The sequence below is a fragment of the Zalophus californianus genome, chromosome 1 (genome assembly GCF_009762305.2).
Source record: "Zalophus californianus isolate mZalCal1 chromosome 1, mZalCal1.pri.v2, whole genome shotgun sequence".
Lineage (NCBI taxonomy): Eukaryota > Metazoa > Chordata > Mammalia > Carnivora > Otariidae > Zalophus > Zalophus californianus.
Window position 1 is genome coordinate 136,201,658 of NC_045595.1, and position 25,691 is coordinate 136,227,348.

The following is a 25,691-nucleotide window of genomic DNA, read 5'->3' on the forward strand; positions in this document are numbered from 1 at the left end:
AGGAATTTGAACTTACTATTTCTCTTTGGAGCTGACCCAGTCTATAAGAAATAACAGATAATAATCCCTATCAAAATTCATTAGGCTAATTTCCTCACTTATTACCTTGTTCTACATTCTCCACTGTCCCATACTGAGCCAAAAGTCCATCCAGCACCTGGAAAAAAAAAAACAACCTTCAATGTCAGAATGGGAAGACAAGATCATACTCACCACAAAAAAAAAAAAAAAAGTATAGTGAGATCTTCCAGCAAATGAAGTAAAACAAAACAAGGACAACTGTCCCAGGAATAATCTCATTAAATTGATATTTCAGGTCTTCCAACAAAACAGAACTGAATAAATATATGGTACTTGCATTTGCTTATTGGCTCTCAAGTAATCTGTTCACTGAGGTGACACAGCAGAATTTCAGTCTTAGTAACTGTTAACAATCACATTCATGATGATGGTTGGAATACACTGGTTTTGAAATGAAAAGCAGAATAAAATACAAGGCTCACCTGTCCTTCTTGGAAGTTTTAACCATTCTTCTGTTTTTCTCTAGAGAATCTCTTAATTTTACAAAGCAATGGGATATATATGTTTGAAATGTTTCATAATAAAGGTTGTTTTTTTTAAAGTAATAAAAATATTAGACAAAACATTCTGTTTCCTTTAAGGCTGTTTTGATTTTGTTTGAGTTGGAAATAAACATTGGGGCAGTTTGTTTTTAAATAATGCAATAAGGCCACTCCTTGAATTTTATCTTCTTAAATTTTAAGGTTGCTATTTTATAAGAAGTTTTACAATTCTGAAACTATATCTTAGCCACTGGCAAAACTAATTCAAAATAAAAAACCTACTCAAACTAACGACTTTCTATTTTTATTGGGTTTCCACTGATTTTATTTTATTTTTTCCAAAATCGTAATTTGGAAAGGTAAAAATCATTCACAAAATTATGAGATAAAAACCACCAGCCAGGTATACATTTTGTTTCACAGTTTGTTGGTGCTTGGTGCTTGAGAAGACAGAGCAGGAGGGCTCAGAGCACACATCTTGCACAACAAAAGGCACAAACACAACCCTAAAGTTATGACAGATTACATACATTAGGGTACTGAAAAAGGAAGAGAGGGGACCCAGGAGCCTTGTGGGACAGGCCTTGAGGACCTCTACTTCTTCAGGGAACTAACAGAGGGAGCGATGTTTTGTTGGCCTATTAAAAAGTAAGGTGAGGATAGACTATAAACATGCAGGTGACGCTAGCTTACCTCCCACTGCAGGTGAGGAGGGATGTTTCGGATCTGAATTTTTCTGCTCCTGTAAAAATGAAAGCTCACACTATAACACTCTCTCTAGGACACAGACTTCAGCAAATAACAAAAATAGGCTTAAGACCAGAGTTTGAGTTCACTTTCTCACTGTGCTTACGGAGGCATCAGCAGGAGATTCCAGCTATGACTCATGAGCATCATGTTTTAAGGTTTTCAATTACTTGGGGGGAAAAGTGAAGAATAAACTCAACAAGTCCGAATATGCTAAAGAAACAGTTTAAATGCAGATGTGCCTTTTCAATTTCTTGCCAAAGTAGTTAGAACTGAAATTGCCTATGTATTCTAATTAACAGAATTTATTACCTTCCTCCCCAAAATATGTGGTCCTGTAACTGACCCTACGCCATAAGGTACATAGGCTCAAACGCGACAGGTGAGGTCACATATAGAGTGGGCTTCAACAAGATCAGATTTAGCTCATCCCGTACCTAATAATGCAAAACTTCCTTTCAAAAATTACTTTTATCTTTAAATAAGCAATACAGTAACAATTCAAAAATTAGAACACTATAAAAAGGTAGACTATGGAAAGTCTTACTCCCACGCACCCCCTTCCCTCACAGGAAATAAATACTTTTTTTTAAAGATTTTATTTATTTATTTATTTGACCGAGAGAGACACAGCGAGAGAGGGAACACAAGCAGGGGGAGTGGGAGAGGGAGAAGCAGGCTCCCCACTGAGCAGGGAACCCAATGCGGGGCTCCATCCCAGTACCCCGGGATCATGACCTGAGCCAAAGGCAGATGCTTAACTACTGAGCCACCCAGGGTGCCCCGGAAATAAATTCTTTTACTTATCCTTCAGTTTCTTTATGCAAATAATAACAAATACAAATATAAATTCTTATTTTTCATTTTCTCTTATAGAAATATTTGCATATTCTACAAGCTCTCTGCATGTTGTTTTTTTCACCTTAACAGTAACATCCTGGAGATCTTCCCATGTTGGCAGAGAGCATCCTCATTCTATTTTATCCTACCTGGACGTACCAAAGTGCATTTAACCCATCTCCAGTTGATGGACTTTTGAGACTTCTCCTGCCTTTCTAGTCAGAGGATTTTTCTGTTTTTCTGGGACACCCTGCTGGTCTCATAACTTTAAGTGATTTAGATTGTTTCTTGTTTTTATGTAAACATTAAAATTAGATAGAAAAAAAGAATAGAAATAGGAGGATAAGAATTTTTCTATCTTTTAAGAACATGTTAGATCCTGGAAAGAAAATACAAATCAACATTTAAATATTAGAGAGGTCATTTTATTGGACAGAGTTGACATTCAATTCCCCTAAATATCCATTTGGGGGGGTTGCAAGAGAAGGGATGTAATGGCCAAAGTACCCGCCATTACTTTTTCTTTCCTTCTGGTGTCAGAGGTACCAAATAGTGGCAACATAGAGCCACATGTTTTTGCATGGCTTTAATGTGGGCAATAGCCCCAGAAAACAATGTTACAATTCATACAGAGAGGAAAAGAGAGAGGAAATATGGAAACAAACAATGAAGTACATCAGGAGCTCCAGTTTTCTCAGATTGCTTTTAAATGCAAGGGGGGGCCATCCCTATGTTCTAGATCCTACATAGTACTTCTGTCTTATTTTTTAAAAATGAGAATGCATTCATGCTTTACTATAGGGCTGCTTAAATGTCAATACAAGCCCGTCTATAGAACCTCTAATCTTGTATCAGGATAGGAAGGAGGAGAAAGAACCAAGAACTGATTTCTACCTCTATGCTAGGAAGCCTCTTTTCTGACACCGCCTTTGGCAATAGTTCATAATAAAACTGCTGACACCATCCCGCGCAGTGGCTGCATGGAATGCTCCACAGAAGATGTCACAAGCCTAACTATGGTAAAGGCATCAGAATTTGCAAGAAATTGAATATTTCTGAAGAAAAATATTTTTGTTATCTCCAGATATAAACATCGATTCTAAATGCTAAGCAAGAACTTACTGGTATAAGTCTTGTTGGAAGAAACTCATGCATGAACACAAAGATTTGAAAAAAGACAGCTACTATAGCATTGTTTGTTATGACAAAGACTGCAAACAATCTAAGTATCCACCAACAGGGCAATGAATAAATAAATCATAGGAGAGTCACAAGATGGAACATTATAAAACTGTTAAAAAGAATGAAGTAGGGATGTCTGGCTGGCTCAGTCAGTAGAGCACCCGACTCTTGATCTCGGGGTTGAGAGTTCGAACCCCACATTGGGTGTAGAGATTACTTTAAAAAAAATGAAGTAAACACATGGGCATGGTCATAGGGAACTCTCTAAGGCATGCTGTTATAAGAAGAGAGCTAATTATAGATTAGGCTGATCCTGTTTTTTAAGTGCCCAAAACAGACTACATGTTATTAAATGTGTATGTTTGTAAATGCATTAAAAAAGGTAGCTACAAGTAGTTGGTGAAAGGGGACATACACTTTTTATTTTAGCTACTTCTGTCATTTACTTTTTTTAAAAAATGGGAACGTATTCACATCTTACTTGCTTTAAAAAATTAACAATTAAAACTCCTATTAAGGCGGCTTTAATGAATACACAAGATTTATTTTTGAAAAGTACGCTAGAACCTACTAAATAAAAAAAAAGGAAAGAACAAAAAACAAACACCTCACTTCTTCGATAATTACGTTAGGCATTCTTGAAATCTTATTTAACAGAATATCAATTTGTTTAGCCAACTCTGTTCCTAACGTGTAAGTCAGTCATCACACTCTGCCCAGTCCAGATTATCCCAAATCCTAACTAAATGGGCCTAAAACAATAATGTTTCCCTGTAATATCTCATGTAAAGAATGCACATCGAGCAATCAGTTCAGTAACTGGAATGTTCATTAAGCAGGATTCTAGGAGAAATAATCTCTAAAAAGCTAGCGTGTGGCATCTCTAATCTTAGATCAGTATGGAAAAGAAGAAAAAGAGCTGAGAACTAAAAAAGGAACTGGAGATCACTACAGGAGAACCAATTAAACTGATCCTTGGGTCACTGGGAAGATTATCCTGAGCGATTATCTTTCAGGATCAGGAATGATCAGGACCTGTGAGTTCTTCTAACTTGCACAGCACCATCTGGATGCTATGCCTCCTTGTCGGAGTTCTGGGATGCCCGTCTCCCTCTCCCCTGGGAGGGATTTCCACATGCCCTTCAAACCCCGCTCACACGTGCAGAGGCTTCCGGGGCATCTCCAGGCAGAACTGTCTCCTCTGCACCCTGCAGGTTTTGTAACAGCTCACTCTGCTATCTGCTGGGGCAGTCGTGTCCCCCCACCAACCCTCTGCTAATGGTAATTTCCTCAAGGACAGTCTGTGGTTTACTAGTCTCCTGTCCAGCACAGAGCCCAGTGCCTAGTCTAAAAGGAGTACACAGCACCCCAGGGGCTGGGAAAAGCACTCCTCTTGCTGGCTATAGCCTGCCTGTGATGTGGATCCCCCTGACCCCACCCAGGAAGGCCAACTGTTTATTTCTCCTTTGCCAGTTAGTCAAGAGAAGAGGGAAGAGTTCTTTTCCCTCTTTCCTTTAGAAAGGAAACAGTGTTTGGCTCAGTTTCAACCAACAAATGTAAATCTTTTTCTCTCTGAAATCCATAAAAGTGTGCCCTGCTTTAAAAAGCCGAACATACACAGTAACTCAGGAAAGTGACTTTTTTTTTTAAAGATTTTTATTTATTTATTTGAGAGAGAGAGAGAGCAAGAGCGAGAGAGAGCATGGGGGGGGGTGGGTAGAGGGAGAAGCAGACTCCCCACTGAGCAGGGAGCCCGACGTGGGGCTTGATCCCAGGACCCTGAGATCATGACCTGAGCCAAAGGCAAACGCTCAACCAAATGAGCTACCCAGGTGCCCCAGGAAAGTGACTGGTTTTAAGAAAATAATTTTTTGTTCCTTAAAAAAAGGAATAATTTCACAGTTCCTTTTTTTTAAAAAAGAAGTCAAGCTTCTCTAAATCTATGTAATGACATTTCTCATCCTCACTGCCTAGAAGCATTACAGCAGTCTCCTAGTTGGCCCGTTTGCCGAAGGTACTCCCTCCTCTCTCATCTATCCCTCCCTGAATGCCAGTGACTTTCTAAAACACAAGTATGACTGGTTACTCCTGCCTTTTTAGACTCCCTGTCACCACATCCAAATTCCCTTTCACGACCCTGTTACTGCCTCCCTCCCCACCTCTTCATCTTGCCACACCAAACTGCCCAAACTTTGTGCACTTATCCCTTCATCAAAAGCAATTGGTTACACCTGCAGTTTATATGCATGCCTTCAATGCCTTCATCAATCTACCTTAAAAACAAGAGTAAAGAATTTGCCTATTACAGATACCTCCGTAAGTGGAATCATACAATATTTCTTTTTGTGTTCAGCTTATTATAGTTCGCATAATGTTTTCAAGGTTCATCCATGCTGCAGCATGTATCAAAATTTTATGCTCTGCACTGATTTTTATTTTAAAAGACTTTATCTATTTACTTAGAGAGAGCACGAGCAGAGGGAGAGGGAGAAGCAGACTCCTCTCTGAGCAGGGAGTCCTACATGGGGCTCGATCCCAGGACCCTGAATTCGTGACCTGAGCTGAAGGCTTAACCGACTGAGCCAGCCAGGTGCCCCTCTGTACTGTTTATTGAAGTTAAATCTGTTAGTGTGCTCACTTGGGAAGTACATATACTAAAGTTAATCTGTTAGGGTCTTATATTTATTTTCTTATAACTTCTTTCACATGAAGGAATGTTTTCAATATATCCCCAAACTTAAGAGAATCCACTCAGACTTATACTAGTCAAGTTAATTAGATCTAGATCAGCGGGTTGGGGGAAGGGGGAAGGGGGAATTATGTTTATTGGTACAGAGTTTCTGTTTGGGACCATAAAAAAGTTCTGGAAACAGATAGTGGTGATGGTGGTACAACACGGCCAGTGGACTTACTGCAGCTGAACGGTACACTTAAAAATGGCTACAATGGCAAATCTTGTTACGTACATTTCACCACAGCAAAAAAAAAAAAAAGAAAAAAGAAAAAAAAAACTATAGGAGAAAAGAGCAACGCACAGAAACAATGTAAAATTTTCTACAAGACAACTAGTCTGGACTCTTCAAAATGTCAGTGTCATTAAAAAATCTAAAAATGGCAGAATTGCTCTAGATTTAAAGAGAATAAGGAGATCCAACAACCATGCAGATAAAGGGACAAGAACAAATAGGGCAGCCAGGAGCAGGGTTTTGATCTTGTTCTTTTTCATTTTAATTGAAAGCAGAGTAAGACCCACTGTCAAGCAGAGAGTGCTCTTGAAAGGAGAGACACAGGCTCTTTCCCAGTGGCTTCAGGATTTAGGAATTTAGAATTACCCACTCTCAAAATTCAAGGAAGGTAAGCATTTTGGGTGAGAAAAGGAAAGAAGCTCAGCCTCCATGTTACCAGGAAAGGGGGTAATATAGCCCTACAGCCGTCTTCGGAATGGGCTGGGGAACTTGGCTATTTTGATTCTATATTCTGGTTAATTGGTGACAGTAGTATACATGTCTAGACTATCAAATCTTAAAGAACTACAAAACAAATATATTTAAACCCAGTTCATCTAATTCTAACTGACTTAATTGACAGTATACGGAGTTTTTCAAGTGCCTCAGAATACTTTTTATGAATGTTATTACCTTTGTACTGTAGATGCCCAGAGGAAATAGAAAGTTCCAACTTGAGTGAATTTCAGATAAACGAGATGTCCATTGTTAGGAATTTCAATTACCTGGCAGAAATTATTTTGTATGGTAGAATTTGTAGCTTAGAATAAGTGGCCAACCATTTGGGGAAATACAATCATATTTAATTGTCATGGAATTTCTGTGATTCTGAAGAACTATTTTACCTGTATTTAGCGGGGGTGGGGGGTGGGGTGGGGGGGGAATGAAGTAAAATACAGGCTTGCATATGCGGAGGATGATGGCATAGTTTTTCAGGCATATGGTAATTAGCCACAAGTCTAATCAGCCACCTTGGGAATTCTAGCCCAAGCCTTGACCATGATGAGGGCTTAAGTGGAGAACAAAATTCACAAACTGTGGGAATGCAGCTCGTGAGACCTCAGGTTCCATTTGAAAATTAGGCTGTGTAGGGACTGGAGGATCCCCAGGTAAACTGTGGACAAGAGAGGCAATCTAGGAAGTAAAGAGGATCCTATGATAGAGTCCGTTGGTGTTCTATGAGGGATTCTACCTAACTAGGTCCCATCTGTTTCCACAGCAATTCTGGGTGCCAACAGATGACACACAGTCCTCACTTTGGGGGGAAATTAGAGCATGACAAAATGTGCACTCTGTAAAGAGTGGCAAGTATGTTAACCAACTCCAAGGACTGTGGCATAGACAAGACTGAAACCACCATGGTTTTTGTGTCACCCTCCCTCACCAGACAGTGCTACACTCAGATTCCACTGTATCCCATGCACTCATTAGTGTGTGTTCAAAACTTAAACTTAATTGGGACATCATCAAGATAAAAAGCTTCTGCACAGCAAAGGAAACAGTCAACAAAACCAAAAGAGGACAGAATGAGAGAAGATATTTGCAAAGGACATATCAGATAAAGGGCCAGTATCCAAAATCCACAAAGAACTTATTAAACTCAACACCCGAAGAACAAATAATCCAATCAAGAAATGGGCAGAAGACATGAACAGACATTTCTCCAAAGAAGACATCCAAATGGCCAACAGACTGAAAAAATGCTCCACATCACTTGGCACCAGGGAAATACAAATCAAAACCACAATGAGGGCGCCTGGGTGGCTCAGTTGGTTAAGCGACTGCCTTCGGCTCGGGTCATGATCCTGGAGTCCCGGGATCGAGTCCCACATCGGGCTCCCTGCTTGGCGGGGAGTCTGCTTCTCCCTCTGACCCTCTTGCCTCTCGTGCTTTCTATCTCTCATTCTCTCTCTCTCTGAAATAAATAAAATTAAAAAAAAAAAAAACACAATGAGATACCACAGTCAGAATGGCTAAAATTAACAAGTTAGGAAACAACAGAGGTTGGTGAGGATACGGAGAAAGGGGAACCCTCTTACACTGTTGGTGGGAATGCAAGCTGGTGCAACCACTCTGGAAAACAGTATGGAGGTTCCTCAAAAAGTTGAAAATAGAGCTACTGTATGACCCAGCAATTGCACTACAGGGTATTTACCCCAAAGATACAAATGTAGTGATCTGAAGGTATACGTGCACCCCAAGGTTTATAGCAGCAATGTCCACAATAGCCAAACTATGGAAAGAGCCCAGATGTCCATCCACAGATGAATGGATAAAGAAGATGGGGTGTGTATATATACATAATGGAATATTACCCAGCCATCAAAAAATGAAATCTTGCCATTTGCAATGATGTGGATGGAACTGGAGGGTATTATGCTAAGCAAAATAAGTCAATCAAAGACAATTATCATATGATCTCACTGATATGTGAAATTTAAGAAACAAGGCAGAGGATCATAGGGGAAGAGAGGAAAAAATGAAACAAGATGAAACCAGACAGGAAGACAAACCATAAAAGACTCTTAATCATAGGAAACAAACTGAGGGTTGCTGGAGGGAAGGGGGGTGGAGGGATGGGGTAACTGGGGGATGGACACTGGGGAGGGTATGTGTTGTAATGAGCACGGGGTATTATATAAGACTGATGAATCACAGACCTGTATTCCTGAAACAAATACATTATATGTTAATTAATTGAATTTAAATAAAAATTTAAAAAAAAACCTTAAACTTAAAAACTTCTGGACAGTCTGTACAAAAGATATTCAGTGCTAAATTGAACTAGGACCTAGGGCTGCTCAGGGAAGCAAATGAATCACCAGTGATAGCCAAGTCCAATCCTCTAGTCAACTGTCACTTAAATCCTTTCCCCAAATCCCTCTTTTCTGTCTCTCTTTCTCTCTTTCTCAAACACACACACACACACACACACACACACACACACACACACACACAGAGAGAGAGAGAGAGAGAGAGAGAGAGAGAGAGGCAGGGCACAGAAAATGATTAGGAGTCAACTAAACAAATTGTTTAGTCACTTTCTTTGTTACAAAATTATGAGGAACAATTGCCTTTGCCTCTATGGAATCTAAAATAAATGTATTATAACAGTTATTAGAAAACTTAATGTTTTTAATATATAAACCGCTGAAAAAAATGAACAAAAAGAGGCTTTGGGATTTTTTAGGAAGAAAAATTATGTGATCAAAGTCTTTGTGAATTAATATTAGCAGTACTATGGGTCAAATCATAAAAGGATTAAATTAGATATTATTGTGGTGACCTATTGTAAAGAGTTTTGAGCCAGTAGAACTACAATTAAAAACCTGGTAACTTCCTTTGCTCTATGAACTCAGGTCCACAAAACCATAAATTCTCAAGCAGCCCTAACATACTCATGCTTCCTGCACATTCAGAGTCAGGAGCTCATGAAAGTCCACTGCTTGAATGGGACAGAAAAGACATCAGTGAATATAATAAGTAGTAGCCTGAGACTTTGTAACTTACTTAACCTCCTACACCCTCTCAGACAGTCTACTAGCTTATAAAAAGGCCTTGACACTTTAAGAAGTTGCTAACACAATTCCAGATTTCCCTTTTGAGGAAAGCACCAGGGATTCTTAATTGTTGCTGAAAGAGGGAGAAGGCAAAAGAGAAAAGTCAATGGGATGATTTATGATGATTAGACGTTCATGAGAAGACCAGCCAGACTGCTACTCCTGGGCAAGACGGTGAAGTAATTCCCCTATTGGGAAGGGGTACAGTGAGTATAATTTGCATTAAAAGACCATTAAGTTTTATTCCAATTGCAAGATTCTATAAATCCTTTGGAAAGTGTAAGAGAAAGGTTAAAATAATCTCCTGTTAAAAGGAATCAGTATGGGGGCACCTGGCTGGCTCGGTTGGTGAGCATGCAACTCTTGATCTCGGGGTTGCGGGTTCGAGCCCCAAGTTGGGGGTAGAGATTACTTAAAAAATAAAATCCAAAGGAACTAGCATGCTTGACTTTGTAGACTGAAATGACCATATACTGTTCTAGCAAAGTAGATAACCAGATTTCTCAGATTCAGTATTTTAGCTCTTTAAAAAGGAAGGATCTAAAACTTTCTCTTTTTTGATTCATATTCAGTTTTTGGCAAAGGGGTCCTTTTACCAGAATAGCAGGAAATAGGAGAACTATTTGAACTGAAGACCAAAAAAAAAAAATCTAAATAATAATTTGGGGAAAAATTGATATTTTTCTTTGCCAAAAACTTAAGGAAATTAAAAAGAAAATAAAAAATGCTTACAGGAAAAGTGTAACCACTCTTATCAAGGTTTGTATACAATTTCCCACAAATAATACCACCTTTCCCATCCACCATCTCCCTCCTCAATTTTGTGACATGACAAAGAAACAGTTGGAGCTCTGGTGTGACCAGAACTTCTCCATGTGCTTCACTTAACACTATCTCTTCCCCATCCAAGTTATTTTATTCAATGAAGTCTAATAAAGTTTTCAAAGGTACACCCAAAACATTCATCACAGTGTTTTTAGCAGGAAGCTTTCCCCAAACCACCACCACTGCTTAAGTTCATGTATCCTAAGCATCTCATTTTAAGCCTTACCACTCCCATAGGAAGGGGGCATTGCTATCCCCATTTTTCAGATCCATAAACTGAGAAGTTGATGAGTCCCCTGGCCTGCATCTCACAGGTAGGGAGTGATATTTTTAACATAGGCTCTGCAAGTTTAAATCTTTTTTCTTAAAATGTCACTTTGGAATTGTCAATTCACCAATAGCAAAATTTACACTTTATGTATAGATTTCAGTTCAATGAATTTTGGACAAGATACGCCCTTTCAGGCAAATTCTAGGAAAATGGGTCTTAGGAATAGACTTCTAGCCTTTCCCTCTCAGTGTCAACCTCATTGTAGACTCTGACCAAAAACACCTCCTCCAGGAAGGATTATTTTGGATCTTCACCATTGTGGCTCACTTGGTGCTCCTCAAAAGAATTCGCTTACATATAAATGCCCTTGGGGGGGCGGGGATAAAGACTTTATTCACCAGGTCAGCGACTCCTGGTTGACAGTCAGCTCTTCTGGCGGAAGGGCTGGGAGCTGGACACACCTGCAAAGGCCTGAGGGGGGAATGATCTGCCTCATAGTTTTGCTTAGTACCGCTGGCCTCAACCAGGGCTGTGCTGAGCCTCATGATAAGGTTTGAGAACTCTCTCCCAAATACAACTGCTGTACGGGGAAAGGCGGAGTAGATCCCAGACGTGTGGATTGAGTCCTCAGAAGGCTAGAACATTTATGTGTGCCAAAGTACAAACATGCATTTGGATTCAGGACGGTGAGATTTTGAGAGGTAAGGCTGAGTCTTTGTGAATCAAAAATCTGCACACCAACTTCCAGCTTTTTAAGATCTAAACAGAGTTAAGAACTGAAAGGATTTTCTTTAATGTTTTTATTCTGCTGTGATGAAGGTTCCAGTTAACAAACCCACTGTGTTTCTACAGAAGTGATTAGTTACTCTTTACAAGGCCCTCAACTCATTATCTGTAATTAAGACTAACCAGGGTACAAACACATATTTACACGTAATTTGAGCCAAGATAAATGATACACATAAACTTGATGCAACACAAGTTATGATCCGAGTATATAAATGTTTGCCTTGTGTAGTGCATGGTAAACACAAAATCATCTTTGTAAAGGCAAAGAGAGCCACATGCCTAGTCACCCACATCTATGCCATCCTTCCAGCATCTCTTCAACCCATTTTTAAATAATTGTTTCTTTAGTTTTCCAAAGAGCACACAAATCTGTCCCCCTCCTTCCCTCCTTCCTTCCTACCTGGGCCTTTTTCATTTTTTTCCCTCCTCAGCCCAAGTCTGGAGCACAGCAGGTGCTCAGCAATCAGCAAATGCACCAGAAGCATTTGTTGCTGACAGCTGGCTTCTTTTTCCTGGCCCACTCCATCCCATATTCTGTCTTCCAACTATAAGAACATGTGCTTATTGAAGACACTGCTCTGGTCTTCAACCAAGCCAATTTCTCTGACTCTAATTTATGCTCATCAGCTCAATGCAATAGGCTGCTGACTGAAAAATATAGAACATATTTCCTAGCACAGTAGTCACTACACACATTTCCTGTGATTAGATGTCGCAACTCATGTAAAGGTGGTGTTTCCCCCCCTTAAGACAAGAAGTACATCAGCACGCCTTGACTTACTGAAGAAACAGTTTCACAATGAACACAAAAATTCAAGCTAAGAAGCAATGAGTCCTCAATGTCTGGGAATGAGTGATAAACCAACAACATTTTACTTCTGAAAAGAGGGAATTATTCCCACCAGTTATAAAACATTTTGACCTTATTCATTATAGTCATGATGATGATCAAGAAAAATTAAATGCATCTCTGCTATAGCCCTGAATCCCAATAAGCAGAGAAAGGTAGGAGAGGGTTGGCCCAATCACATACCCCTCCCTCACATAGGAACTCCTTCCCTTTGCTGTGCACATCAAGTAGTATTCACCATCTCACACAAGAGTAACATCTCAACTATACTGGATTGTAAACAACCTAAGCCACACACACCCAAATGTTCTGACAGGAGATTAAACATAGGACATTTTATCTGATTTTAGAGAACAGGATGATTTCTAAGATTAAACTGAAAACTTTTCCAAATTCATTGAGCAAATGTTCACTAAACACCTGTTATATGCCAAGCACTTGGCTTAGGTTCTGGGGTATATTAGTAAACAAAACAAAAAGGTCCTCAGGCTGCTTATATTCTAGGGAGTAAAAAAGACAGGACAATATTGACTTCAGCAACCCTTAGAACTCTCAACTTAATGTCAACAGAACAAAAGAAAGTACTTCAGAGTTGGTGCCCTGATCTAATTAAATACTGAAGGAAAAAGGTTATCCCTGCTTTTTGCTAGCTTAAATTTTTTAGGTTTTGGCTAGAAATGAACCAAATACCTTTAAACACCTATTTCTGCACAGTATTCTTATAATGTAATTGCAGCTAGCAAAGAGCATCGCAGAGTCATTGTTTCCAAGGGCCATGGAGAAGTTAAAGTTGGGGTAGATACTCCCATGTGTAATAGTGGGACATGTGCACTGACACAAAGGGGTTTTGGAGAAGCTTTCCTACCTACCCAGGGCCTGTCCTTGGCACTGGACCCCCCCCTAAGGCTTTCTCTGCTATACAAAGGGGTACTCTGGAGAGAATAGAAAAGATCATGGGAAAAGTTATTTATCAAAATTGGGAGAGGAGTCAGAAAAACAACTTTTCACACAATGCCAATGGAAAGATAAGAGCAGTTCACAGGATGAAAAGAAAAAAAATCAGTGACCAACTGGTATCTCATAAGGTGTGATGAAAAAAAAGAGGAAAATCACTAGCTCTTAAAGTTAATGTTACCTGATTTGAATACAATGCAATTCACTTTTTAAAAAAGATTTATTTATTTTAGAGAGAGAGAGAGAAAGAGAGCGAGCACAGGCAGGGCGGGGCAGGAGGAAAGGAAGAGAAAGAATCTCAAGCCGGCTCTGCACTGAGCGTGGAGCCCAACACAGGGCTTGATCTCACAACCCTGAAACCCCGACCTGAACTGAAATCAAGAGTCCAATTCTTGACTGACTGAGCTACCCAGGCGCCCTGATATTTGCTTTTTAAAACCTCAAATAGTCAACTTTAAAAACATGAATGAACCAGGGAAAGAGTATATAAATTGTTCTTATTTTTAAAAAGGATTCATCATCTAGGGGTACCTGGGTGGTGCAGTTGATTAAGCAGCTGACTCTTGGTTTTGGCTCAGATCATGATCTCAGGGTTGTGAGATCAAGCCCATGTTCAGGCTCCGCACTCAGCAGAGAGTTTGCTTAAGACTCTCCCTTTCCCTCTCCCTCCATCCCCCACCCCCATTCTCTCTTTCTCTCTCTAAAATAAATATTTTTTTTTAAAAAAAGGATTCATCTTTTTAATGAGGATTCATTTTATGATCCCTTTACATCAATTCTGAAATGAAGCAAATAAGCAGGGAGATAACTTCAGATATGCAAATTTGATTTATAACCAATTTTGGAAGACTAGACTTTTACACAGAGAAGTTTTCCCAGGGTACTAATAGAAATGCAAGGTTCATGAACTGTATCCTTCTGCAACTATGCACATCCTACACCTACTGCTGTACATCCACAGCTTCTAACCTGGTGGCATGTACACAGCAGGCACTCCATAAATTTGATGAATGAATCAATGTACATGACAGGGTTAACATCTCTGGCACTTCAACAGAGAATTCCTTCCAGCTGCTGATTCACAGTCTCTTCTGAGTTCCCTGTCTTACAAAGACTGTAAACAGAGCATCTGTCTCAGTTGGTTCCTGACTTTTCATCACTTCCTCTTAAACCAGCACCATTGGCTGGGTGGGCCCCAGCACAATCCATCAATGGGAAGTTGCAGAGAGAAGTCAACGCCTGGCCTGAATAAAGGTGAACAACCTACCTTGCTCAGCAGGTGGCCATAAGAGGTCCTGCTACCACAGCTTCAAATTCCTTTTCCCATCTCTTTCCCCTCCCCTGGATGCAGCCCAGGGCTGCCCCCTACTTCAGGAAGCTCCTTCTTTTTTTGCCTGGAGCCAGGTCCTCAGCAACATGATTGGGGGAGGGAGGAAGGTTCAGCGGCTGCCCTCCCTTCTGCTGTTCACAGAGTCCCAGTCTCCTTAGTTTTGTGATGAGCAACTGTCCTCTCCTCTTAATTGTCCCTTGCCAAACCCCAAGGAATTATGAGAAAGTACTCTGTAAACTGCAGTGCTCCCTACAAATGTGGGCAGGATTATTTTGATAGACGTACAGCAACCTCAAACTGTGCTTTGCATCTCTCATTCCCAGCTTTGGTTCTCATGTACCCAGGAGAGCTGGTTTTCCTATGAAATGTGAGTGGATCTGACTTCATCTGATGAGTCACAACCATGTCATTCACTAGAAGGCACTGCATGGAGCCAGCACTGAACCAAGGAAGATGCTACTGAAATTATATGGAGCCACCTGAGGAGTCAGGCTAAAAATCCATTTCAGGAAAATTTTAGAAGCTGAGGAGTACAACTGGCAAACTGAAGGATTATGCTTCTTCATTTAAGAGCACCTCGATTATTATGCTTAAGTGAGAGTACTTTTGTTCCTTGGTGGGAAATAGAGAACTTGTAATATCCACTAGAAACTTGTGGAAATGCAAACACTTTATCGAATGTCTGTAAGCAAAAGAAAAGGCCCTGATTTCTCAAGAGAAATACAATTTAAGAAAAAATATAAATTTAAATATATTCCCTGGATTTTCTAACTCTGTGATTCTCCCCACCCCTAATAAAACATTCTGTTACCAAAGGCTACCATTATTTCAACAACAGGGCAGCAGAGTGGAAGGCATGACCAGCTGAGTTTGAATCCCGCTCCCCTTTGGACACATTGTCAGACAGATGTTGAGGCCAGTCCTTTTATCTCTCTGGTTAATGCCTCAGAACTGGAGGCAGTTAGACAAGATGACAGACCAAATGCTTTCCCAAACTAAAATTCACTTCATTTTAGCAACAAAACAAAACTGTCACAAAGAGAAGGTTAAGAAGCAGAAGAGGTATCTCTATGGACCTCAGCTACAAAGAGAATTGGAAAAACAAAAACAAAGACAAAAACAAAAAACAAAAAAACCAATTCATCAAAGCTTGCATATTGTTTTTAACAAACCAATAAATAAGTTAGATGACACAGTCCATAGTATTTTATAATAGGATGGTTTACAATCCAAAAACAGTGTTTTTTTCCCCCATTTAAAAAATTTAAATTCAATTAATTAACATATAATGTATAATTGGTTTCAGAGGTAGAGGTCAGTGATTCATCAGTCTTATATAATACCCAGCACTCATTACATCACATGCCCTCCTTAATGTCCATCATCCAGTTACCCCATCCCTCTACCTCCCTCCCCTCCAGCAAGCCTCAGTTTGTTTCCTATGCTTAAGAGTCTCTTATAGTTTGTCTCCCTCTCTGATTTTGTCTTTATTTTTCCCTCTCTTCTCCTATGACCCTCTGTTTTGTTTCTTGAATTCCACATGAGATTATATAATTGTCTTTCTCTGATTTATTTTGCTAAGCATAATACCCTCTAGTTCCATCTATATCATTGCAGATGGTAAGATTTGATTTTTTTGATGGCTGAGTAGTATTCCAAAAATAGTGGGTTCTGACTCTATTTGTATCATAACCCATCCCAACAGCCACAATTTATCCCATTTATTCCCTTTTCTACCTGATTACAGAAGCTTTATGTTTACACCTTCACTACTGTCAGGGTTACTCTTGCACAATCTCTGGTACCTGCATTTTGAAGGTGTGATGTTATTTCATGAAATTTACTATGAATGGAGGGTATGGCACAGCTAAGTAGGAGCTCATCCACATCCTATAGGTATATGTAGGTCTTGGCATGGGACTGTGAATAAGGAGACTATAATTGCCTCCAAGGAATTCCACTGATGTCAGAAACCACCAGATCAAAGCCTATGTTTCCACTACATAGAAACAGCTCTGGTCCATAATTCAGATGTTGGTTAATTAGTATTGTAGTGATACTCTACTTCTTATTGCACTTTTGATCTAAATAGTTCTTTAAAGTCCACGTTTGTATTTTTAAAGTAACATGCTTTAGCAGTAGGTGAAACTTAAGGCATAGCATATTTATTCAAAAAGCAGCAATGTTCAGCTTGATTTAATGAAGATACCACTAGATAATTGTCCAAGGCTCTTTCCAGCAACAAGGGTCTAGGTAACAGGTGATTAAGAAAGACTTCAAAGGCAGGGGTCAAAGGGTGGAAGGGTGTGGGGAGACATCAGGAGGAAAGTGTTCATAGGACAGAATTCTTCTCAGTGACTTCTATACAGCGGTCCTGCAGATTTCAGCAAATTTGAACATTTACATCTACCACTTAACTGGTTTCTTTCAAACAAATGTACTTTTTTTTTCTAAAGATTTTATTTATTTGAGAGAGAGACAGGGAGAGCACAAAGGGAGAGAGAGAGGGTGAAGCAGACTCCCCCTGAGCAGAGAGCCCGATGTGGGGCTTGATCCTAGGACCCCAGGATTGAGACCTGAGCAGACACTTAACCAACTGAGCCACTCAGACGCCCCAAATACTATATCGTCTTTGCACAAAGTTCAAAAGATACCAAAAGGTATAGAACAATTCCCTTCTGTACTTATGCCCTCTTGTTCTTGATACTAGTTTAAAAAAATATAATTCTAGAGTATTCTATACATAAGCATGTATGTATATATTCTCCCCACCAAATAAAAATGTTAGTGCTCTGTATATGTTTTCACTTGAAGATTACGTCATACTCATACACAGAGTTGTATTATTCTTTTTGATAAGTGCATAATAATTTTATGTAAGTACCATAATTAATTTAACTGGTCTCCTTTCTTTTTCTTAAAGATTTTATTTATTCATTTGAGAAAGAGAGAGAGAGATAGAGCACAAGCAGGGGGACAGGCAGGGAGAGAGGGAGAAGCAGGCTCCCCACTGAGCAGGGAGCCTGATACGGGACTCGATCCCAGGACTCTGGGATCATGACCTGAGCTGAAGGTAGACGACGCTTAACCATCTGAGCTACCCAGGTGCCCCATGGTCTCCTGATGGACATAGAATGTTTCTATTCTTTTGCTATTTCAAAACAAACCAACAACAAAAACCCAAATGCTGTAATATCTATCTATCTACTAATTTTGCACATGTGTGGCTATATCTTGGAAGATGAACCCCTAGAAATGGAATCACTGGGTTAAAGGTCTTGCATTTATAATGTTAAAATACAAATGCAACATAATGTTGTTTCTCCACACATCTGAAAACATAGTTATCAAATTTTTTATTTCTGCCTATTCACAGGTGAAAAGTATTATCTTACTTGCATTTTAATTACAAATGAGGTTGATCATTCTTCATATGTTGAAGAACCTCCCTCACTTCACCCACCCTGGGAAACTTGACATAATTCTTTTTTTAATTAAGATTTATTTATTTATTGGGGGGGCAGAGGGAGAGAATCTCCAAAAGACTCCCCACTAAGCATGGAGCCTGACTCAGGGCTCGATCTCATGACCCCTGAGATCATGACCTGAGCTAAAACCAAGAGTTGGACGTTTAACCAGCTGAGCCACCCAGGTGCCCCAGAAACTTGACAGAATTCTTCCCTGCTTTTCTTCAGTATTCCAGGAGGTGACTTCTCGATTTGATTAATCTCACTAATTTCATTTATTTGACAAACACTTGCTGAGTATTTACTATGCTGGACACCAGACAGACAGGTGAAAAGCCTGTCCTCTCCCAGGAGGAACTCACAGTCTGGTTGGGAAGACAGTCACATACACAGTCAGTGCACCCTATAGCCAAGATAGGCCTGCATCACCCTGGAGGGTGCCACGGTGGAACCCAGCAAAGGCCCCCAGAGACACCTCAGCCGAGTCCTGAGCAGTAGGAGACAGAATGGGCCAGGTAAACAAAGGTAAGGGGTCTAGAAGCAAGGTCAAAAATGGAGAAGAGTCCAGAAAGGCCTTCATGTCAAGGGAATGAGGTACACAAAAGCATGGTGGCCAGGTCATTTAGATTGAGAGGAGCAAAGAATGCTTCCAGGGAAGGTCAAGAGAGCAGGCTGGAGAGGCTGGCAGGAAGCAGATCAAGAAAAGCTTCCTACTTCCTGAGTTGAACCATGAAAATGTTAAACCTTTCACCAAGACCCGGAAACAAAACATCAGGCCCTTTGCAGGGTCACTGAACACCAGGTGAAACACTGGAGACACATAAACATAGCCATCAGCATTAACTTTCTTTTCAGAACCTGTTTTCTTCTTTTTTTTTTTTAAGATTTTATTTATTTGACAGCAAGAGAGACAGACAGAGAGAGGGCACAAACAGGGGGAGCAACAGAGGGAGAGGGAGAAGCAGGCTCTCCACTGAGCAGGGAGCCCAATGCGGGGCTTGATCCCAGGACCCTGAGATCACGACCTGAGCTGAAGGCAGAAGCTTAACAGACTGAGCCACCCAGGCGCCTCTCTTCTTTCTTCTTACTGACTTCCTTCCTCAGAGAAAAGAGCCTTGTGGCTCTGAAAATTTGGGTACGAGCATAATTCTACCCTTTCCTGTGGCTGTGTGCACACCACTATTGGGGAAGTCTGCTGACTTATTCCTCATTTCTCCTTGACATGGGGCTGCCAGGTACATTTAACCAACAAATTAAGTGCCTCTTTAACTTAAAACAAAAGCATCTCACCAACTACCACTGTAATACTCTTCTGTCTCCAGCAGGTATTTACCACACCTATTGAGAGTACAACAGATAAATCCATTAAAAATATTAAGAGAGTCTTAGGTTAGTGAAAGCCATGATTAAATAACATGATTGATTTTTTTTTAAACAAATGCACGAGAACTTCTATTTTTTTTAAATCCATGTAAATAATGCCTCCATTAAAGTAAGGCCCACAGAAGACTATTTACTTACTCCAATAATGATTCTTCTGCCCAACATATTTTTGGATTTTTAAAATTGATATTTTCTCTTCAGCAGCTATCTAATAAACACTGACATAGCTTATCTGCCTTTGGTCTGTAGTGCAATCTTACAAACCTGCTGTGTGCTGAAGCAGAATATGCCTCTTTTTCTTCCTCTCTTTCTATATTCAACAGAAACAAAACTCAGAGGTCTCTCCTTAAGCCTCTGCTAATAGCACAGATCTCTGGGGAATAGGCTGCCTTACTATGTAGGCTTCCTTAGATGCCAGGACTGGGGGGCTGGCCACCATATCCATGCCATCAACCTATCCTCATGGGGGATTCACCTCTTACTTTCCTTCAGGGAGGGTGGAGAGGAGCAGCACCAGGGAGAACACCGTTGGCGGTCCCGAGCTCCTTGGTCTGGTTAAAGAGAAGGTATTTACTCAGAGTCAGGCTGGTGCATGGGGAAGCCAACCCCAACAGTGCTGGCTGTTCGTCAGGATGGGGGTGGGGGACTTTCTTCATTTCCAGGTATTGTGTGGTGAACATTAGGTGCCAGGATCAAAATTTCACCTTCACTGGGGGGAGGGAGCCTATCTTGGCAAGGTCAGTACTCCCACAGCCTTCTTTGTCGCACTTATCACAACCCTCTGTTTACATCTCTACTGCCCAGCCAGACTCTGCTCCCTGTGATTTCTTCATCCCACCATCTAGCACTTTTCATGCTCGAGGGATGACTGTAAACAAGTGAACAGAGAGCACGAGTAGCTGCCCTGTAAGCCCATGTCATCAGGCCTCTCAATTCATCCCACTTTGGTCAGGCCAGGTCACTGGAATGAGGAGAGGCCACTCTGTCTCTGACCAGGTTCCTTGCAGCCCTTTGAGGGTCAGAGAGCCCTGAGAGAAAGCTCATTCTCTCAGGGCTTGAGACCCCAGTTTATTGGGAGGTCATAGGCAGAGAGGTGAGGCACCAGGACTGCTGAGCATGAGGCCACCACCTCGATATATGACTGTGGCAGGCTACTTCATTTCTTGGGGCCAGATGGCCTTTTTCTACAAACCTGCTCAGTGTCAAGAATTCTCCAGTCCTGACTGCCGCCTTCCCTCAAGGACACAACAGATGTCTCTTCCACCCATAGAAATCTGTACAAGAACTAAGTTGTCCAGGCAAAACAAAACAAAACAAAACAAAAAAAAACAACCTTTGAAGGAAGAATTTCTATGCTGTGAGTGGTTTATTCTGAGAATAGGACTCAGAGAAGTCTTAGAAATCTTCATTCAACGACACAGATAGACAGACTTTAATCTGTGAGCCAAGAAAAATGGTTTGTAAAGGCTAGAAGAAAAGAACCCCATGGCTAAGAACTTGTAAAAACATCTGTAACAAACAAAAGTTCTAAGGGGAAGACTGTGAATCAGCAGGATCACAGGAGGTGGAGAGTGAGCTCTGAAATGGCAGAGAATTAACCGGCTAAAGGGCAAATGGTGCAGAATGGAACTGTGGGAGGTGACACACACAGACCCAAGCAGCACCCGCCGTGGACAAGTAGACACATTTTCATCCCAGGCCCACAGCAATGGCCACAGCCTCATCTACCATACTAGTATTTTCCACATGGGAAGGACGGACTACTGAGATTCATTAGAGATTGCAAGGCCAAAAGCTCCGGTCTTAGGAGGTAGAAAAGAAAGTGAGAATGAACAGGAATTACACTTTCCATTCCTTTCACTGACAGTTTTGCACAAGTTGTAAATGCAAAGGAGCGATGTAGATAGAAGGCTCCCACTATAGTCTCTGCCTTCCAGAAACTCAGTCAGGGAGGCAAGGAAGACAGGCCACCAAAACCTACCACCCGAGGTACTGTCAAGGATAAAACCAGTGCAGCCTTCACCACTGCAAAGCATTTTTACACACGCCCCCTCATTTGAGTCTCACACAGGCCAGCAGGCCGGCAGAGAATGTAAATAACTTGCCCAAGGTCCCTCAGCTGTGATGGGATAGGGCCAGTTATAGAAATTTCACGGATAATACTGTAAGAACTATAAGAGAGATTGTGGACTCACAGGCATTCCAAGGACAACAACAGTGCCTATGTGAGGGACAAGCATTGTGTTGGGTGCCCTACAAACACTAAACACAGTGCCTAAAAGAGGCCCACACTGCCACTGACCCAGACAGTCAATACCTGGCTCCCATCTGTTGCATGAACGAGCGTGAAGTATTAACTGCTTGCACTTTGCACTTGGGGAATCTAAAGTGAAGTCAGGAATCTGAACACAGATCTGACACCCACACCACCTTCCATTCTGGTAGTGTTTTTAGGTGGCACATGAGACATACATAGTTGCATGTGATGACTGCAGGAGGTGAGCAAATTCAGCAATAAAAAACAATGCATCACATTTCACTTATTTTCTAATAGTTCTTTGTACATCAAGGAAAAAGTCTCAGGCTGTGGCTGGACAGCTTTTAATACGTCACCATTACTAATCCTTCTCCCTCTTTAAAAAAGGAGATCATGTTGAAAGGAGAACCTTTCAACAAGCAACAGTACCTAGAATTTAATAACACTTTGTTCACAGCATACTTTATTTTTTATGGTTACTTTCTATTTATTACAAATGGTACTGGTTTTCCATTTACATAAATGATACAAAGTTTCTTTTTAAATTAAACTTACATTAAGTTTTTTTGTTTAAGTAAGCTCTACACCGAATGTGGGGCTTGAATCATGACCCCAAGATCAAGAGTAGCATACTTTACCGACTGAGCCAGCCAAGTGCCTCTAAATTAAGTTTTTTAAAGGGGGAATCACTTTAAAGGGCAATAAAAAAGTTAATGGTTCAGGTGACGAAGATATGGCAGAAAACATGGAAGCAGTACACTGATGGCTGAAATTTGGGAAATGCTGTTCTATGTCACACTGGCCCTTAGAATACAAGTGCTTCTCCCCAGTTCCAAGTTAGTACTCCTTCATGGGCACAGTAAATAGGACAAGTAATATTCTCTAGAACCCTCAACTCTGAGGCTGCAGGATTCCCAGCTGGACATGTCCCAGACATGATCTCTTGCATTGACTACATGAATGAATATCACATATTTAGGCTGGCAGTTACATGAACAGGTGTGAGAAGTGGATATTAACAAGTGTTTGACTAGAGCAGGGGATCACCAAACTTGGCCGGTTGGCTACATCTAGGCTGAAGCTTGTTTTTGTAAATAAAGTTTTATAGAAACTCACATTTGTTTACATATTGTAAATATACTGTTTACACACATATTGTCACTATAATGTCAGCATTGAGTAGCTATGACAGAGACTTATGCCACAAAGCCCAATACATTTACTATCTGACTCTTCATCAAAAAAACCCACAAACAAACAAACAAACAAAAACAAACAAAAAACCTGACCCTTGCACTTGGGAGGGTAGGTATTGTATATCAGACCCAATGGAGAACGTGAGTGTAGTTCAAGAGCCAAAGCAATAACTCTGCCAGAAATTAGGTCAGAAACTGCCCCCTAGAACTGGCAGATAGATAGGAAGGAAGAAATCTGAATGGAAAACTGAAGCAGGAAGAGGGGAAGAGCAAAGCCATGATGAAAACTTGACAAGCAGGGAAGATGAACAAGGGGCAATGTCACACCAGAGATAATGGTTTTGCATCTTTTGGAATCAAAAATCACCTGTTATGAGCCATTCTGGGCTTCCCGGACCTTCCCAAGTTACTGTCCTTTGCAACGTAAAGGAGCCACATCCTTGGGAAACCAGGGACCCCAATTGTGCCTTGGCAGGTGGTATTGCGTGTGAACCATGAGGATTGTTTTGGTCACACATGACCTTGGGTGGGGAGAGGAAATAACAGCGTGTATTTGGGCAAGGGCCAACTGGGTACACCTAACGAGGAGACAGATGAATACTAATTTGGGATAAGTGCAGAGGCCTTATTTCTGTGGGTGAGGAGTGTGCACTAATACGGGAGGCTATGGGAGATCAACTACAGGCTTCTGAGCAGGGCAGTCATTTGTAATTCCAGTTATTTGTGAGGCAGAGAGTGGAGGATGACAAGGCTCTACAAAACAGTAAAATACTACCCATCTTCGGGTGACAATAATATAAAAGACAAAATGGATTGGGTCTCCTAGAATAAAGGTGTTAATAATATGTCTACGCTAGTGCCTCATCTCCTTGCATGGACATTTCTGTGAGTCAAACAGAAACAAGACAGTGATGACTTTGGAGTGACCAGGAGCATTGACTGGGGTGTAAAGACTGGAGTACAAATAAGTGGGCTCTGTTAGAGACAGATTCAAATGAGAGAAGCAGGCTGTACTGGATCCAAGAGCCGCCAGGGCATAAACCTGCAGGGGCTAGGCTGGTGGGGGAGGCGATAATTTGTAGTTCTGCCAATTTCCGTGGTGCAAATACTCTTAGCATAGCTCATTTAAATCCACTAACATGACGTCACCAAGTGGAAGTTGGAAAGAGATACTCATAATTGGCTCTGGTGAGCAGAGCGAGCCTTCTCCAGCAAACCACCAGAAACTCACCAGAAATTCAGCATGTTGTTCACAGCAGCTCTTACCTAGATGATGTGAGAGGACACAGACAGGTCTCTCAGAAGGCATGCTGCTGAAGCTACTTCACCCACCCCATTGTTGAGACTGAGACCTTTCAGGTGACATTCACAAATGGGTTCTAAAGAACCTTACTTTCAAATCTCAGAATAACTTCATTTTGCAGAAAAGGAAACCAGCTTAGAACTATAGAACTGGTCACCCTGGACTACGTGGCAGGGCTGGGAGCATGCTCTGCATGATCAGAAACTAATTCTGAAACCAAACTGTAGACTGAGAAGGTAGTCTGCAGTCAAGCCACATCAAAGTGCAGCTGATACAGGGATGGCAAATCACTCCCAGGGTAGTCTAGTTAAGGAAAAGAAAGTTCACCTACAATGTCTAGAAGCTATATGTGTATGTGTACACACATGTACACACACACACGTGCATATGTAAGTGAGCAGAGGCCACAAAGCATTCCCAAATGCCACTTCCTATGTACTATGTGCTACCAACAGAGCAAAATAGCCGAGGTATCTTATTTGAAATAACAAAAATTTAATGTGTAAATTTTAATCAGTTAATATCACATGTGAAAGGATAGGCTCATACTCTTCTTCCAAGTGGGTTTTTTCTTGTCTCTTATTTAATTTTGTTACCAGCTCACCTCAGCTAATGAACAATACATTTTATTGGAAATGAATTCTTTCTCTAAACACTATACTTTCATGGTGGTTTCCTTCCCACTAATAAAATGCTGTTTGACAATCAAAACCTCAGGGCGTGGGACGCCTGGGTGGTTCAGTCGGTTAAGCATCTGTCTTCGGCTCAGGTCATGATCCCAGGGTCCTGGGATTGAGTCCCGCATAAGGCTCCTTGCTCAGTAGGGAGCCTGCTTTTCCCTCTGCCTGCTCCCTACTTATGCTCTCTCTCTCTCTCTCTGACAAATAAATAAATAAAATCTTTAAGAACAACAACAACAAAACACAAACCTTGGGAGCATCTGGGTGGCTCAGCTGGTTGAGCATCTGACTCTTGATTTTGGCTCAGGTCGTGATCTCAGCGTCGTGAGATCGAGCCCCACATTGGGCTCTATGCTGGGTGTGGAGCCTATTTAAGATTCTCTCTTTTCTCGCCCTCTGCCCCTCCCCACTCCTTGCTTTCTCCCTCCTCTCACTCTCTTTCCAAAAAAAAAAAAAAAAAAAAATCAAAACCTCAAGTAGGTCTCTCAT

The 25,691-nt window shown here is 41.0% G+C and overlaps 1 protein-coding gene across 5 annotated transcripts in view; it reads right to left on the bottom strand.

The window, feature by feature from the left end:
• IGF2BP2 (insulin like growth factor 2 mRNA binding protein 2) overlaps positions 1-25,691 on the bottom strand; it is a 157,054-nt gene that overhangs the window by 40,804 nt on the left and 90,559 nt on the right. For all 5 annotated transcript variants that reach the window (XM_027587363.2, XM_027587360.2, XM_027587361.2 and 2 more), the window contains exons 3-4: positions 1,257-1,305; positions 106-157 (exon numbers count right to left, since the gene is read on the bottom strand). In XM_027587363.2, coding sequence (XP_027443164.1) covers positions 106-157; positions 1,257-1,305 — 101 coding nt within the window. The remainder of the gene's footprint in view (positions 1-105; positions 158-1,256; positions 1,306-25,691) is intronic.